We start from the raw sequence: 17,816 nt of genomic DNA, 5'->3' as shown, positions 1-17,816 counted from the left end.
AGACCAGGCCTGAGGGGCCAGGGTGCTCGCCGAACCCTCTGCCTGGGCTCCTACCTGTGCCTCCTGGGGAGGCTGAGCACAGGAGGCACCCTCAGAAGGTGGTGGGAACAGTTTCAGGGAGTAACTAGGAAGGATCTTTGGTGTGGACAGGAGAGAGGCCCGTGCACAGCTAGGGCTCCAGTCATGTACTGGCTTTCTTGTACCCAGGAGTGCTGTTTTGGGCAATAGCACCTCTCAGTGTCTCAGTCCCTCATGAGAGCGGACATAACCCCACCATCCCAGGTGGTTAGGAGGTGAAGGAAATGGTACCACACTGGGCCCTGGCAGGTGGGTGGTGACTGCTGCCCCCAGAGCCTCACCTGACGTCCCCGATGATGGGATGTTTGATTTTTTGCTGCCCGAGGAGCTCCATCAGGAAGTTGCCCACACTGGTGGCGTGAGCCTGGAGCTGCTCCTTCTCCAAGACATTCAGGACAGCCAGTCCCACAGCGCAGGACACTGGGCTGCCCCCAAACTGAGCCAGGGACAAAGAACATGTCAGATGCCTGGCAGAGTGGGCCATGCCCCAAAAAGAATGAGGCAGGAGAACTGCCACATGTGTTCCAAGGGCAGTGGCAAGAGCACAAGCCCCAAACCCCTCAGGGCACACAGTTCTCAGCAGTAGTAAATGCTGGGGGCCTCCATGGGCTGTCCTGCCTTTCCAGGAGCAACCCAGGTCAGGTACCCCTAAAGTACAGTAGGAGCCCCCAGAAGATACACAGAATCAGACGAGAGGGTGTCCTGTTCGTTGTCACAGAGCTAGTCTACCAAGAGAGGCTTTTAGGCCCCATCTCATGGGCTGGCCCAGACCCACAGCACTGGACTGGGTCTCACTTCCTCCTTCAAGGAAGGTCAGCGCAGCATGCCAAGGCCCACCCAGAAAAAGCCACTGTGGTGTGAGTTCACAGCTCTGCTGGCTGAACCCAGGGCAGATTTTAGGATGCACACAAGCTGGCTGCCTGGGAGTCACATCTTGTCTGCCAACTCATTTTGTTTAGCTTGTGTAGCATTATTTAAAGTTAAGAATTGGGTGCTAACAGACTTCACACATTCAGATCTGTATTTCTGACTTAACCCTGGCTCATCTGGCTGCACCAGGCCCAGCATGGGCAGTTCCCTTCAGGCATCTAGAGGGCTTCGGCTCCTTTTCCTCCCACCCTGTCCTTGTCCTGCATGTATGAGAGTGGAGACTTGTTTTTTAGAGGATCAGGAGGAAGGTGTCTCCTGCAGACCATGCTTTTTCAATTACATTTTTAAAAATCAGCTTTGTTGAGGTATAATTTACATCAACTGTTTAAAGTATAAAGTTCAATGTGAGGTGACAAATGTACATCCCTGTGTAACGTTTTCATCATTTCCTTATGTACCCATCCCCCTACTACTGGCCCCAGGCAACCACTGATCTGCTTTCTGTCACTGTGGGGTGGCTACAGGGGGCTTTGAAAAGCTCTGACGTATTCCTGGGATCTAGATGGCCATTCATACGCATAGGGATATATGTTCATGCCCAGTGCTGTGTGCATGCTCAGGAGAGATGGGGAAAGCCCTAAGCTCTCACCACTGAATGCCTTGAGGGTCTCACCACTGAATACCTTGAGGGTCTACAGAATGAGGAAGTTAAGTCTAAGGCAGTTATAAGCTCTTAGCCGAGTGACTCATACGGGTCCAGGTAAGTAAGGAGAGCTAATGTTTAGAGGACCACCAAGCTAATCACGAGAGACTACAGTGGCCACAGATGACAAAAAACACAGCTTTACAGAATTAGTTTAGAAAAGGCATTAAACAAGAAAAGCAGCAACCATGGGGAGGGAGGAGAGTATGATTTCCACAGTTGCCACATTATATTACTTAAAATGTCCACCTTTTAACAAAATTCTTAAACATGGAAAGAAAAGCGTGGCTCAGACACAGGAGAAAAAAAACAATCAAAGCAAACTGTCCCCAAGGAAGCTGACACTGTCCTTATTGGACAAAGACATTAAATCCGATGTTACAAATATGTTGGCTGGGTGCGGTGACTCATGCCTGTAATCTCAGCACTTTGGGAGGCCAAGGTGGGCAGGTTGCCTAAGCTGAGGAGTTGGAGACCAGCCTGGGCAGCATGGTGAAACCCCATCTCTACAAAAAATAAGCCAGGCGTGGTGGCACATGACTGTACTCCCAACTGCTTGGGGGCTGAGGCGGGAGGATCACTTGAGCTTGAGAGGCTGAGGCTGCAGTGAGCCAAGATGGCATCACTGCACTCCAGTCAGGGTGACAGCAAGACCCTGTCTCCAAACAAGCAGACAATCCCCAAAACCAAATATGTTAAAAAGAATGAAAGGAAACTGTACCTAAATAATTAGGAGCAAAGCATGAAAATGATGTCTTACCAAAACAGTCTAATGATAGACAAATTTTAATTAATTTTCAGACAAAATCTGAAGTTGATAAGCACAATAAATGAAATGAAGAATTCACTAGAGAGACTTAACAGATTATTATTTTTGAGACAGAGTCTTACTGTCACCCAGGATGGAGTGCACTGCAATCCTGGCTCACTGTAACCCACCTCCCAGGTTCAGGCGATTGTTCTTCAGCCTCCCAAGTAGCGGGGACTGTAGGTGCATGCCACCATGCCCAGCTAATTTTTGTATTGGAGATGGGGTTTTGCCATGTTGGCCAAGCTGGTCTTGAACTAACCTCAAGTGATCCACCCACCTCAGCCTCCCCAGTGCTTGGAGATTACAGGCATGAGCCACTGTGCCAGGCAACAGATTTAAGCTGGCAGATGAAAGAATCACTGAAAAAAAAAATATGTCAACTGAGATCGTCCACTCTGAAGACCGGAAAGAAAAAGGAATGAGTAAAAACAGGCTTACAGACCTGAGGACACAAGCATACCAACATATGCAAATGGGTGTCCCAGAAGGAGAGGAGGAAGAAAAAGGCACAAAGCACATATGAAAACTTTAAAAACCCCATACAACTTGGAATAAATTGAATGTTTGTGTCCCCATAAATTCATATGTTGAAATCCTAACCTCCAATGTGATGGTATTATGAGGTGTGGGGCCCTTAGGTTATTAGGTCACAAGAATAGAGTCTTCATGAATGGGATTACGGTTTTATAGAAGGGATCCCAGCGAGCTCTCACCCTTTCAACTGTATGAGGGTACAGCAAGAAGTTGGCTGTTTGCAACCTGGAAGAGGACTCTCACCAGAACCCAACCATGCTAGCACCCTGATCTTAGATGTGCAGCCTTCAGAACAGAGAAATAAATCTGTTTATAACCCACCCAGTTGATGGTATTTTGTTATAGCATCTTGAATTCACTAAAACATAACTTAAAAAAAAAATTAAAGCAGCAGTTAAATATTTTCCCACAAAACACAAGGCCCAGATGGCTTTATAGGTGAGTTTTTACCTTCAAAGGACAGGTCATCGCAATTTTATATAAAAGAAAAAGAAGAAATGTTTCCCAGCTCATTCTATAAGGCTAGGAGGACCCAGGTATCAAAACCCGATATAAGAAAAAAGATGTGAGCCAACATTTTACTCCTGAAAATAAAGGCCAAATTCATAAAAAACAATGCAATAATATATAAAAATGATAACACCCCATACCCAAGTTTGATTTGTTCCAGGTCTGCAAAGATTAATATTGGAAAAGCCATAAACATAATTCACCATGTTAACAAAAGAGAAAAAATATTACTTCATGCATAAAAAGGACAGGATAAAATTCAATTCCTACTCAAGTAATAGAAGAAAATTTTCTTAATGTGATAGCATACAGTAAAAATTTAGGCTGGGTGTAAAAATTTCAGTAAAAATTACAGGCTCACACCTGTAATCCCAGCATTTTGGGAGGCTGAGGCAGGTGGATCACAAGGTGAGGAGTTCAAGACCAGCCTGGCCAATATGGTAAAACTCCATCTCTACTAAAAATACAAAAATTAGCTGGGTGTGGTGGCACACACCTGTAGTCCCAGCTACTTGGGAGGCTGAGACTGGAGAATCACTTGAACCCAGGAGGCAGAGGTTGCAGTGAGCTGAGGTTGGGCCATTGCACTCCAGCCTGGGTGACAGAATGAGACTCCATGTAAAAACCACAAAAACAAAAGTTAGCTGGGTGTGGTGGAGCCAGCTGTTTGGGAGACTGAGGCAGGGGAATCGCTTGAACCCAGGAGGCAGAGGTTGCAGTGAACCAAGATCGCACCACTGCACTCCATCCTGGATGACAGAGCAAGACTCTGTCTCAAAAAAAAAAGAAAAAAGAAAAAAAGGTGGATTTGGTGGCTCATGTCTGTCATCCCAGCACTTTGGGAGGCTGAGGTGGGTAAATCACGAGGTTAGGAATTTGAAACCAGCCTCGCCAACATGGTGAAAGCCCGTCTCTACTAAAAACACAAAAATATCCAGGTGTACCAGGTGTGGTGGCAGGTGCCTGTAATCCCAGCTATTTGGGAGGCTGAGGCAGGAGAATCACTTGAATCTGGGAGGTGGAGGTTGCAGTGAGCTGAGATCGTGCCATTGCACTCCAGCTTGAGCAACAAGAGAGACTGTCAAAAAAGAAAAAAAAACAACAACAACAAACAAAAACCAGGTCTCCTCAAACTGATCTAAAAGATCAAGCAATTCCCCTATCAGAATCCCAGCAGAGTTTTTCATAAAACTGTTTAAAGGTAACTCTAAAATATAAATGAAAGAGAAAAGGGACAGGAATAGTCACAGGTGAAAAGGGACTTTTTCTACAAGATACCAGAACTTATTATAAAATATGTAGAACCTATTATGAAGCGCTAGTAATAATGTGGTACATGAACAGTAATCTGACCAAAATGACCAAAAAAGTGTAAGCGTCCTGAAACAAATCTTTCATGTGTGAACTTTGGTTACATAACAGAAGTGGCTTGTAAGATTAGTGGAGAACAAAGGGAGCAGAAAAAGATTTTTGAAAAAAGGAAAACGCTGTGGTATCCCATGCACAAAGGATGTAATTGGATTCCTGATTCACATTGTGTACAAAAATCAACTCCAGATGGATTAAGGACCTATATGTCAAAACAAAATGTTAAAAGACTTAAGAGGAAACATAAATGAATATGTTTTATAACTTGGAGTAGGGAGAGAGATCTTTAACAATACATGAAAAACACTGAAAGAAAATGATGGAGTTGACAGTGCTAAAATTTAAAACTTTATCATAAATATGTAAAGGGAGTGAAGACAGTTTGTAAACTAGATGAACATATTCACAGATACACAACTGGCAAGGAATTAGCATCAAGAATATATAAAACACATAAACAGACACATACAAACAGACACAATACTCCCACAAATACAATTGAAAAGATCAAGTAGTCAAAAAATGGACAGAAGACACAAACGGGCATTTCATTGAAGAGGAAGTAAGTGGCCAAAAACATGAAGAGATAATTCATGTAATCTGAAATCAGGAAATGGCATGTCAAGACCACACAAGCTACTGTTTTACACTCCACTTGACTGGCAAAATTTAAAAGGCACTGAAGAATATACAGGCTGGGTGCTGTGGCTCATGCCTACAATCCCAGCATTTTGGGATGTCGAGGTGGACTGAGCACTTGAGCTCAGGAGTTTGAGACCAGCCTGGGAAACATGGTGAAACCCCATCTCTACCAAAAATAAAAAAAAATTAGCCGGGCGTAGTGGCATGCATCTGTGGTCCCAGCTACTCAGGAGGCTGAAGTGGGAGGATCACTTGAGCCCTGGAAGTAAAGGCAGTGAGCCGAGATTGTGCCACTGCACTCCGGCCTGGATGACAGAGTGAGACCCCATCTCAAAAAATACACACACACACACACACACACACACACACACACACACACTATATGGGTGGGGTGTTAACTCATGAACTACTTTAGAAAACATGTCATTATCTCTTAAAATTAAGGGTGAACACATACCATGTGAACCAGCAATTCCACCCTCAGGTACAGTCCTAATGTACTCTTGCTTCATGTACAAAAGAGACTTAGAAAAATTGCTCAAAGCAACACTGTTCATAATTGCAAAAAAAAAAAAAAAAAAAAAAAAAAAAAAAAAAAAAAAAAGGAACAACCTCAAAGCATATCAATAGGAATGGATGGGTGAACTGTGGTACATTTACACAAAAGATTATAAAACGGTCAAAGCAAGCCGGGCGCGGTGGCTCAAGCCTGTAATCCCAGCACTTTGGGAGGCCGAGGCGGGTGGATCACAAGGTCAGGAGATCAAGACCATCCTGGTCAACATGGTGAAACCCCGCCTCTACTAAAAATACAAAAAATTAGCTGGGCATGGTGGCGCGTGCCTGTAATCCCAGCTACTCAGGAGGCTGAGGCAGGAGAATTGCCTGAACCCAGGAGGCGGAGGTTGTGGTGAGCCCAGATTGCGCCATTGCACTCCAGCCTGGGTAACGAGCGAAACTCTGTCTCAAAAAAAAAAAAAAAAAAACCAAAAACGGTCAAAGCAAAGGAATTTCAGTGAGAGGCAATAGGGAGGTTTCTTAGTGACGTTAGCCAAAAAAAGAATCCCCACAGTATATACAGCATGACAGGCGCGATAAAGTCAAAAAACAACTAAATAATGAATACGGGATTCAGAGTGATGGTTACCATGGGTATTCAGACTGATGAGTGGAGGAGCCAATAAGAGGGGATTGGGGGAACATCTGGAGAGATGCAGGATATTGTCAGGGTCCTAGCTTTTATTAGGCATGATAGCTTCCCAGGTGCTTAGAACATTAATAAAGGTTAACTGAATAACTAGAAGAGGGCTATGCACAGACAGATGTTGAGTCTTCCATAAGCCAAGCATTCTGATTACACTTGAGGGTCAAATAAAGAAATAATGTTCTCCTTACACAACACACTTGATTTTCTGCTCAGCCTTCCAGACTCAGCTCTAGTCTTGCCTTCTATATGAAGCCTGTACTGCTTGTCCCACAGCTCTTCACCCACGTCTCACGTCTCATCTGGGATGGCCTTTGTGCTCTTTTGCCCATTTTTTGATTACTGGTGCTTTCCAATTGTATTTGTGGGAGTATTGTGTCTGTGTGTATATGTGTCTGTGTGTATATGTGTCTGTGTGTTCACAGCCCCGTGGACACACCTCTTCCACTGTTGTCCTCCATGCTATCATGACCATGATTCCGGAAGCCTGTCTTTCCCTGACCGTGAGCTTGTCTGAGGTTCTATGAGTCACGTGGACACAGACTGGTGGCTTTTGGCGAATGCACCAGCCCGAGTCACTTCCCTCACCCCCAAGGACACCTCCGCTGCCTTATCTTGCCAAATCCTGACATGTTTCAGTCCCCAATTTGAACTGGCTTTTTGAGGAACTCACAGTGAGTTCTCAACCCTCTGTCCCTGCTCCCCCTCCTCTGGGCCTCCTCTCTTCCCTGGACCCAGTCTCCCTCCCTCCCATTCCTTCTCCACACTGAGCATCAGAGATCTTTTCAAAGGGCATTCTCTCCAGGACTAAAACCCTCCTGCGGTCCTCACTGTCTTCAGGATCAGTACAGACTCCTCAGCTCTTTCCTGTGGGGCTTCTGCCACCCTCTTCTCACGTGCTCTGCAATTGCTGCCTCAGGGCCACTGAATATGCCATGTGCCAGCTTCACTTAGGGAAAGCTCTTGACCCTGTACCCCAAAGACAGAGAGCTACTGCAATGTGAACTCTGCTCCCAGATCATGTGTTACCCAAGTAGACCACAATCCTCACACAAGCCTCTTAACCAGCTCAAGTTCCAGCACCTGACACAGGGCCTGGCACAGAGTGAGTGGCTTCTGCTGGAAGGGAGACAGCAGAAGCTGTTTTTATATATATTTTTTATTATATATATATATATATATATATATATATATATATATATATATATTTCATGTTTTTATATATATTTTATAAGACACGGTCCCTTGTGACAGCTTTTGGATTGACATTAATTTTAAAAGGTGTTTTATGTTTTCTTACCTGACCTGGCTATGATCTCCTTAAGGACAGTATCTTGGAAGTGTGTGCTGGGCACAGTGCTAGCCCTGTAGCCTTTGCTGACTAAGGACAGGCTGATCACCAGGGGCCTGTCAGAACTCATGTTGCTCCCTTGCTTTAGAGCTGTCACTCACCGTGTTGAAGTACTCGACGCCGGTGGCTTCAAATGCTCTTGCCACAGGCTGGGTTGTGGCCACACAGGCAACAGGGTGGCCATTGCCAATGGACTTGCCCATGGTGACGATGTCAGGGATGAAGTCTTTTCCTTGCAGCTGGAAGGCCCAGAAGTGCTTGCCGACTCGGCCAAAGCCAACCTGGATCTCATCTGCAACAAAGAGCCCTCCAGCCCTGCGGATGTGCCTGTGGCAGAGGACAGATGACTGTTGTGGGGGCTGTGGTTGAGAGGGATAAGACCAGGAGTCGGGAGGTCTCGGGGCTTTGCATCCTGGTTCTGCCAGCAATAAGGTGGGGCACTTGGGCAAATGGCTGGCCTTCTCTGGGCCATTATTTCTTCAAGGGCTTTGTCTCAAAATTCTGGCAATCAGGCCAGGCTGAAGTTGGAATATGGACCAGAGGTTGGAAAACCCCATTAGAGCCCTGGCCTCCCTAGGGCAGACCCTGCCCACCTACTCACTCTGCCACTTGTGAGAAGTAGCCGGCAGGGGGTATGATCTGCCCTCCCACACTGGGCAGAGACTCAGCGAAGAAGGCTGCAATCTGTGAAGAGAGGCACATTGGGAACGTGACCGTGGAGGTGTGCAGTGAGCTCATCGTGCCCTGCTAGTGCTGGCTTAGTCCAAGAAGGACAAGTCACTGTCACTGCTGCACCCCTACTTTGACTCCACAGCACATCTGAAGGTTTGTGACTGTTTCCTCTCGCCTCCAACAAGCTCTTACCACCTGGATGCCTCGAGGCCCCTAGTACTTGGCATGCCCCAAACTAAATGCACTGATTTCTCCCCCATAAGCCTGTTCCTTCCCTGTCCCCTTCCCTCAACCCACCAGTCAGCACTGCCCAAGGGTTCTACCGCAGCCTCCTCTCTAAACCCATTCATTGCCCTCTGCGTGGACATGCTTGTCTCCTGCAGATCTGCCTGTTTCTTCCTTGGACTCCTGCAAATGCCTTCTTTTCTTTTTTCTTTTCTTTTCTTTTTTTTTTTTTTGAGACATGGTCTTGCTCTGTTGTCAGGCTGGAGTGTAGTGGCGCCATCTCAGCTCACTGCAATCTCCGCCTCCTGGGTTCAAGCAATTCCCCTGCCTCAGCCTCCCGAGTAGCGGGGACTACAGGCATGTACCACTGTGCCTGGCTAATTTTTTTGTATTTTAGTAGAGACAGGGTTTCACCAGGTTGGCCAGGATGGTCTCGATCTCCTGACCTCATGATCCACCCGCCTCGGCCTCCCAAAGTGCTGGGATTCCAGGCGCGAGCCACCGTGCCTGGCCCTGCAGATGCCTTCTAACTGGATGCCTCTTCCAGTCCATTCTCCACATGGCCACCACGGTGATGGATGCCTCAACCCAGAGAGCTGGGCATGTCACTGTTGTTTAAAACCCCTCAGTAAGGGCCGGGCGCGGTGGCTCACGCCTGTAATCCCAGCACTTTGGGAGGCCGAGGCGGGTGGATCACGAGGTCAAGAGATGGAGACCATCCTGGTCAACATGGTGAAACCTCGTCTCTACTAAAAATACAAAAAATTAGCTGGGCATGGTGGCGCGTGCCTGTAATCCCAGCTACTCAGGAGGCTGAGGCAGGAGAATTGCCTGAACCCAGGAGGCGGAGGTTGCGGTGAGCCGAGATCACGCCATTGCACTCCAGCCTGGGTAACAAGAGCGAAACTCCGTCTCAAAACAAAACAAAACAAAACAAAACAAACCCCTCAGTAACCCCTTTTGCATGTGACAGTGACTTCCTAGCTGTATTCTGCCTTACAGGTGGGAGGGCAGGGCCAATGGGTTGGGATACTGGTTCCCCACACCTGTCACAATCAGAGCAATCTGCTTTTGTAGGTTTTACAGAAGGGGTTGCAGAGCCCCTGAAACACAGGCAAGGCTTCCCTGGTTGGCTTCTGCCAACCTTTCTGGCCCCACGGGCTGCCTTTCTTTGCCATACCTCCTGTGTCTGGCTCTGTCACTCCTTCAGTGAAGCCCTCAGAAAGCCCTCACCTGTCGCCAGCAGTCCTCCCTCTGCTGTCACCGTGGGTAACACACCTACACTCTGTCTCCACTATACTGCCCCTATCAGGCTTCCCCACTGCTCACTTGGGACCTAAATCGGGGTCACCTGACCTCAAGCTGCCCCATTCAAGTCTATCCTCCACACAGCCCTGGAGTCAGGGAGCAGCCCCAGCCCAGTCCCAGCCCCGTGATCTTTGGTGGTTCTCTGGGGCCTCCAGGGCAGAACTCCAGCTGCTCAGCATAGTTCTGGTGCCCTCTGGCATGTGGACCTGCCTGCCTCTCCAGGCTCAGCTCCCGACCTATTCTACCTGGCCACACATTCACACGGTTCCTCAGCCACCCGTTAGGATGCCCTTCCTCTGTTACTCCCCAGCCTGGAGAGGCTGACGCTTACAGCATCAGGGAGCACCTCCTCCAAGGACCTCCCTTGATATACCCCGAGGCCTGCTTGGGGTCTGGCTGCCTATCACGCCCATGCACTAAGACTCTCTGCTGAGCCTGAACTGCCCCTACCCAGATTTCTAGAGGGCAGGGCCTCGTTTGGTTTTTCTCTCTGGGTTCCCAGGATGTAGCACAGGGGTGGTGACAACAATGGAGGTGACAGTCATTGTTTACTGGATTGGACAGGCACGAACATGGTTACCTTCCTGCCCTTCTCTTGTGCACTGCTGACCACACGTTTCACCTCGTTGGCATAGGCCACAGCTGGGTTGGGGTGGTCCTCCTGGTAGGGGCCCCGGTAGGTGTCTGGGAGAGGTGCCTGTGGGGAGTGACAGCGCCATGTTATCTGGGCTCAGGGGCAGACACCGACCTGTTGTTAAGTTGGGCAGTGCATACCACGTGGACCCACTCCTTCTGGCCATCCAGGTTGCGGAACTTGTAGGGACTGATGTCAATCAGGGAGCTCAGGTGGCCGTGATACGCACTGGGGAGGAGAGGGGAGGGTAGGCTCAGGCCCCGGCGGTACCTACTCCCTGGCCCATCTGACCGTGGTCTCCCCCACCGAAGACCCACAGCGGGGGCCAACTTTCCTGACCCAGCCCCCAAGTCCTTGGGCTGGGAAAGAGCACAGGCTTTGGAGTCAGCAGCACTTCTTGGAAGACTGCTGACTGGCTATGTGACAGTGGCTCATCATTTAACCTCTCTGGGTTGTTTTCTCTCCCATGAAATGGGGTGGGAGTTCCTCTTTCTTTATAATGAATCTTAAAAGCTTGGGCCTTGTGGACATTACGTAGTCAATTCATGGGAGCTGCTGTGGGGACAGTTTGAAAGTATAAAATGTTGTAGAAGCACCCCCTGGTCCTCTGCCTGCCATGCTTTCCTTCAGTAGCCCGGGCCCCTCATCCTCCCTGCCTAAGGCACCCAGAGTCAGTCTCACAGATGCCCAAGAGGCCTGTGGGCCAGGCTTCTGGAAACGCTAGGGCGGCGAATTGCACTTACTGGTCTAATACCACCACATCCTGGTGTCCCGTGTAGTGGCGAGCCAGCCTCAGGGCCAGGTCATTGGCTTCTGACCTATGACCAAAAAGGTGGGCATGACTCAGACAGTGCTCCGGGAGCTTCCCACAGAGAAATGCTGAGGGCAGGAGGACTCTTCCAGCAGCAAGAAGATTCTCAGGACATCAACTAGTCAGTCACTTGCTTATCTGTTTGGTATATGTCAAACGCCTCCAATGTGCTAGAAGCTGGGGTCAAAAAGAGCAGGTAAAATAGACACAGCCTTGGCCCTCCTGGAATTCATATTCGCCTATGTGTCATGAAAGCTGTTTGGAAAAAACTCAAACCATTGTTTTTTCTCTGCTTTCACACTTTAACAATCAACACAGAAGACTTCTGTGACTCCAAAAACTACGTAAGGCTTTCTCCCCACCAGCAGGCAAGCAATCACTTCTGCAGCGGATACCAGCTGGGTGTCCTCCAATTCAATTCCAACACTATCTACCGGGAGACAGCATCAGAACCCACAGCATGAGGGCTCAATGCCCAAGACTGCCTCACAGCCCCCTGGGCACCAGTAGCAAGTCTGGGCCTCTGGAACTTCCTTTTTCTTTTTGTAGAAAGGGGGTCTCACTATATTACCCAGACTGGGGGCTCAAGCATTCCTCCCACCTCAGCCTCAAAATGCTAGAATTACAGGCATGAGCCACCATGCCAGCCACCTTTGGAACTTCTGACTTACTGGCTTCAAGTTGAGGTTCCCACAATTCCCTCTTTAGGTTCAATTAAGTTGCTGGAGTGGCTCACGGAACACAGGGAAATACATTTACTGGTTTATTATAAAGGATATGACAGAAGATACAGACGAAGAAATGCATAGGGTGGGGCATGAAGGAAGGGCATGGAGCTTCCCATGCCCTCCCTGGGTGCACCACTCTTCAGGACCCTCTATGTGTTCATCTATCCGGAAGCTCTCTGAATCCAGTCCCCTTGGTTTTTATGGAAGCTTCATGACAGCAGCATTCCTTCCACCAGGACATGGGGTGGGACCCTCTCTGGAATGAGTCTTACAATCCATCATCAGAAAGGTAGGGAAGATTAGAGTCCTGCCTTGGGCAGGTGAGATGAAGGCAGGAGAAGGTTAGAGTGATTGTCTCCTGAGGCCTAACACACCTGATGTTATAACAAAAGAGTGTAACAAGGGCTGTGTGAGTTGTGAGCCAGGAACTGTGGACAAAAATGAATATATGTGTGTGTGTGAATTTATATATATACACACACACGTATAGACACACAGACACACACACACACACATGCTACCACAAAAGCCAAAAAAGTAAAAGCGATCATTTTGCTAAGTGCTACGATGGATGCCCTGGGAGAGAGAACCAGAGGGCACATGTTATGGGTTGAACTGCACCCCTCCCCAAATTTATGTGTTGAACCCCTATCCCTGGTACCTCAGAACGGCCCATATGTGGACGGATATGGAGATAAGAGAGGTGATTATGTTAAAATGAGGCCGTCAGGGGCCCCTAATCCAATCTAACCAGTGTCCTTATAAGGGGAAATCTGGACACACAAAGAGACACTAGGGACACTTGCAGACAGAAGACTAATCAGGGTCAAAGGGAGGAGGCAGCCATCTCCCAAGCCGAGGAGAGAGGCCTTAGAAGAAACCAACCCTGCCAGCATCTTGATCTTGGACTTCCAGCCTCCAGGACCGTGAGAAAAGAAATGTCTCTTGTTTAAGACACTCAGTCTCGGTATTTTGTTATGGCAGCCAGAGCAGACCAACACAGAGGGTCAGGGGAAGCGTATATGGGGAGGTTAACTCCTGCACTGGGTCCTGCGGGCGAAGTTTCCAGGCAGACAGAACAGCATCCACCAAGGCCTTGTGAAGGAAAAGAACTCTGTGCTCAGGGAACCAGGAGAAGATGAAGGCGGCCAAGGCCTAAGGAGGGCACAGCAGGAGAGGAAGTGGGGAGATATGCAGGGGCCACATGCACAGGGCTGGGGAGGAGCCTGGGTTTTCTTCTTAGTGCCACGTGAAGCCACTGAAGAGTTCTGATGAGAAATTGGACAGGAGTCAGCTCTCATTTTAGGAGGTGGCCTCTGGCTACACCCAGCCTTGACGAGACTTCTGACTAGCAGTGGCGGTACCCTTCCTTCGTCCCCTTTAGTCAGCTCTTAGCTTAACATCTTCCTCCTCTCCTAGTCAGCACTTAACATCACTTCCTCAGGGAAGGTTTCCCTGTACCCCCAGAACAGGTCAGGTTCCTCACGATTTCTAGGCCTCAGGATACCCTGTACACGTCCTCCAGAGCCCTCCTTGTAATTCTGTATTCCTTTGCAGAATCACTTGATGTTTTTGTTTCTTACTGAGCAACCTATAGGCAGGGATTTTGGCTGTATCCATAAGGCAGAAATAAGGGAACGTATTACCTCACTAAGCCCCAGCAATGATCCTAGAAAGGAGGTCATAGCATCCTTCAGTAAGAGACAAGGAAACTGGATCCAACAGAAAAAGCAACAGGGCCGACAGCTGGGAATCCCAGGAGCCTGGTGCAACGAGGGCTGTCTCTCCCCAAGTCCATGCTCCGCCAGCTACACAACGCTGGGCCCATGTGAGCGACTCTTCGTTACCGTCTCACCCTCTTGCTGGGCTTTGGCTGCAGTCCACTTACCCAGAATTCAGGAAATAGAACACACAGAGCTGCTCCGGCAGGGTCTCTGACAGCCTCTGCGCATAGTCCACGATGTTGTCATGCAGGTACCGGCTGTTGGTGTTGAGCACCTGGTTCTGTTCATGTGCTGCTTGGACCACGAGAGGGTGGCAGTGCCCAACTGGAAGAGGGCCACCTTCATCACCCAGCTGACTCCACTCAGTGAGTCCCACCCGGCCTCCCCCGGCCCCAAGCTATAAACCCAGACAGAAGAGACGCAGTTCCAGAGCGACAGGTAGAAAGAGGGGAGTCTAAAGGCAGAACAGGGTGAGAAATGCTGGTTCCGGAAAGGCAGATCCAGGAGTTCCTGAGTTCTGGTAGAAGGAAAAGGTTCTGCAGCAGAAGAACCCTATCTAGAAAGCCCATGTCTTTTTTTTTTTTTTTTTTTTTTTTTTTTTTTTTTTTTTTTGAGACAGGGTCTTATTCTGTCGCCCAGGCCAGAGTGCAGTGATGTGGTCATGGTACTCACTGCAGCCTCAAACTCCTGGGCTCAAGTGATCATCCCACCTCAGCCTCCTGAGTAGGTGGGACTACAGACACCAGCCACCATGCCTGGCTAATTTTTAAGGTTTTTTTTTTTTTTTTTTTTTAAGAGACAAGGTCTCCTTATGCTGCCCAGGCTGGAAGGCCTTTTGAGGCTTGCATGACAAAGGCAGGGTTGGGGAGTGACTGTCAACTGGTTTCACTTCACCAGCCAATGGGGGCTGGCGGTAATCTTGATTGCTCAAGGCCAAGGATAATAACAGTGAATATGTACCCAGAGCTCACCATGTGCCAGGCATATTCAGAGCAAGCTACATAAATTCACACACTTAATTCTCCAAACACCTTAACGTGGATACCTAGGATCATCATGTCTTTTGCAGATAGGGTCACAGAGAATTAAGGAAGTTGCCTGAGATCACAAAGTTAGTAGGGGACAGGGATTTGAACCCAAGTAGTCTAAGACTAGAGTCTCTGCTTTTTTCTTTTTTAATTGAGACAGAGTCCCCGGGCTGGAGTGCAGTAGCATGATCTCAGTTCACTGCAACCTTTGCCTCCCGGGTTCAAGCGATTCTTCTGCCTTAGCCTCCTGAGCAGCTGGGATTACAGGCGCCCACCACCATGCCCAGCTAATTTTCTGTATTTTAGTAGAGATGGGGTTTCACCATGTTGGCCAGGCTGGTCTCGAACTCCTGACCTCGTGAATGTGAGCTCATCATCAGTCCCAAGAGGAACTAGACTCACAGACCTAGATCTCTGACTCCTGCCTGGTTTAGCACAGCTCCAGCTTGCAGCATTCCACAGCTATATTGCAAAGACTGAGCACCTCTGAGTACTGTTAGTGCCTTAATTCAACCCAGGTTCTCCACACCTGTCTGCAATCTTGGGTCACCTTGGGACCAAGTGCACAGCCTTGGCTTTCTCTCCTGCCCTGCCAGCCTGAGGTATGATACTGACCGTGAGCCACATTGTTGATGCAATCGATGTATTCTGTCCCCTGTTCATCGTACATGTACTGCCCTTGGGCCCGGACAATCTTAACAGGATCCTCGGGAAAAAAGAGTCTGCAGGAAGAGCTGTGGGGACAGGCAAGGAGTGGACAGCCGTTACGCATCACAGGCCCCCGGCCACCCCTTCCCAGTTCTGGGAAGAACATGAAAGCCTGAAGGGCAAGGTGCTGCTTCCCTGCCTGGTCTCCCCACTTCACAGGTGGTTGCAAAGGAGGAAGCAGATGGGGTAACAAGTTGCTGAAACTTAGAATTGTTTCTTAAAGCATTTTAACCCTCTGTGGCCTCCTTGCTCATTTCTGCATGTGGCCACGTCAGTCCCCTGGATCCTGAGAATAGGTGGTTGACCAAGGCCCACGGGGGCTCGATAAGGCCACGTGTCCTCAAGGGGATGGGGCAGGGCACCAACATGAGGTGGTTGGCTCTCAGCCCTAACCGCTCCTTGCCAGTCACGTGGTCCCCCTGGCTGGGTGGCAGCCCTGAATTCCAGCGGGAGGCTGCCTCACCCACCGTCCCACCGAGGGACCACTCACCGGTCAAGTGTGGGCCTCCTCTAAGGCCGCCAGTTAACCGACTCCCCCGACTCTGCCTTCGTCTGCCCTTTCAGCGCCCCACCCCCCAGGTCGCTCTCGAGCCAGGCCCAGGTGCTGCCGACAGGTCACGCTGGGTGAGGTCTACCCGGGCGCCAAGGTGAAAGTCTCCTCGGGGCAAAGGCTGCCGAACGAGGCTGCCACAGCCGAGACAGCGGTGTGGGCGGGGCCGGCTCCTGCACTGGGCGGCCTGGAGACGGCGCTGTGCGGGAGGCGGCCGCGGAGCCCACCCGCACCAACAGCCCGGCGCCGCCGCCCGCTTCCTAGCCCCGCAAAGCTCCAGCCGGGCCGGGCCGGGCCGGGGCGGGGCGGGGAGCTGCGGCCTCTCTCCCTGAAGCGCGTGCGTCGGGTGCGCGTGCGTCGGGGGTGCGCGTGCGTCGGGTGCGCGTGCGTCGGGGGTTCGCGTGCGTCGGGTGCGCGTGCGTCGGGCGTGCGCGTGTCTCCCCGCGCCGCCCCGCGCCGGCCGCCCCCTGCCCGGGTACCTGATGAGCTGCCGCCTCAGCGCCAGGGTGTCGGCCTTCGCTCGCCCGTCTGCGGCCATGGCGTGAGGCTGTCAGCCGATGCCGAGACGCCGTGCGGAGACGTCGCCGCGCGGGCCGGGCCTCCAAGGCCCCGCCCCGGGCCCCACCCTGCCTGGGTCGGGGTTTGGGGCTCGGGTTCGCACTCGGGCCTCCGCCCCCAGGCGCCCGCGTGGTGGAGGTTCATGTCTCCGCTTGCCGACCGCGCCTGGCAGCCTTCCGGCCCCGGGGTCGTGCACGGGCAGCCGCGCGCGGGTTCCGGGACGCGCCGCGGGCCTCCCCCCGCAGGCCCCTGCGGCTTCCCTCCCGGGAGACGGTCCCGGACCACCCCGCCCCCGCCCCCGGCGCCCGGCGGAGGCTCGCAGCTGTCGCAGGCCGTGCTCGGGCCGGACTCGGTCTTTGAGTCGTCTTCCGCGTGCATCAGATGGGACGAACTCTGAGACCTGGCACCCCACCCGGGGCCCGGTACGCGGCAGCGGGAGAAGCAGGGCCCAGGCCTTCTCAGCCCCAGGAAGGGCAGGCGGAGAGCCCAGGGTCCCTTCGGGGGCTGGCCAAGGAGATCCCCGTGCGCCTGACCTTCAGGGCACCGTGGTTCCTGTTGGAATCCAGGCCGGATGAACGCGAGCTGTATCTAAGGCTGAGAGAATCATGCAGTGTTTGGGCAAGAAGAGAGCCGGGGAGCCTCCCTGTAGTGCACGTCCGTGACCCTGAAGCCCAGAAAGCGAAAGGGCTTCGTTGTAAGACACGCAGCAAGGCTGCAGGGGCTGGACTCCAACTGAGATCTCTTTGACTCCCAGCCCAGGGAGTGAGAAGAAAAGGCCTCCCGAGGGGCTGGGCTATGA

General features: G+C 50.7%; 1 protein-coding gene across 7 annotated transcripts in view; it reads right to left on the bottom strand.

Annotated features, from left to right (window-relative positions):
* PHYKPL (5-phosphohydroxy-L-lysine phospho-lyase) overlaps nucleotides 1-17,816 on the bottom strand; it is a 25,153-nt gene extending 7,337 nt beyond the window's left edge. For 3 of the 7 annotated variants that reach the window (XM_010346581.3, XM_074390472.1, XM_074390471.1), the window contains exons 1-8: nucleotides 15,817-16,393; nucleotides 14,338-14,497; nucleotides 11,654-11,728; nucleotides 11,051-11,138; nucleotides 10,857-10,973; nucleotides 8,673-8,755; nucleotides 8,173-8,398; nucleotides 360-514 (exon numbers count right to left, since the gene is read on the bottom strand). In XM_010346581.3, the coding sequence (XP_010344883.2) occupies nucleotides 360-514; nucleotides 8,173-8,398; nucleotides 8,673-8,755; nucleotides 10,857-10,973; nucleotides 11,051-11,138; nucleotides 11,654-11,728; nucleotides 14,338-14,497; nucleotides 15,817-16,015 (1,103 nt within the window). In that variant the 5' untranslated portion in view covers nucleotides 16,016-16,393. The other 4 variants (XM_074390473.1, XM_039460313.2, XM_074390474.1 and 1 more) reach the window with 4 other exon arrangements.

This window comes from Saimiri boliviensis, chromosome 20 (assembly GCF_048565385.1).
Source record: "Saimiri boliviensis isolate mSaiBol1 chromosome 20, mSaiBol1.pri, whole genome shotgun sequence".
Classification (NCBI taxonomy): Eukaryota; Metazoa; Chordata; class Mammalia; order Primates; family Cebidae; genus Saimiri; species Saimiri boliviensis.
The sequence above is the reverse complement of the archived record's forward strand: the minus strand, read 5'-3'. Positions and strand labels throughout refer to the sequence as shown.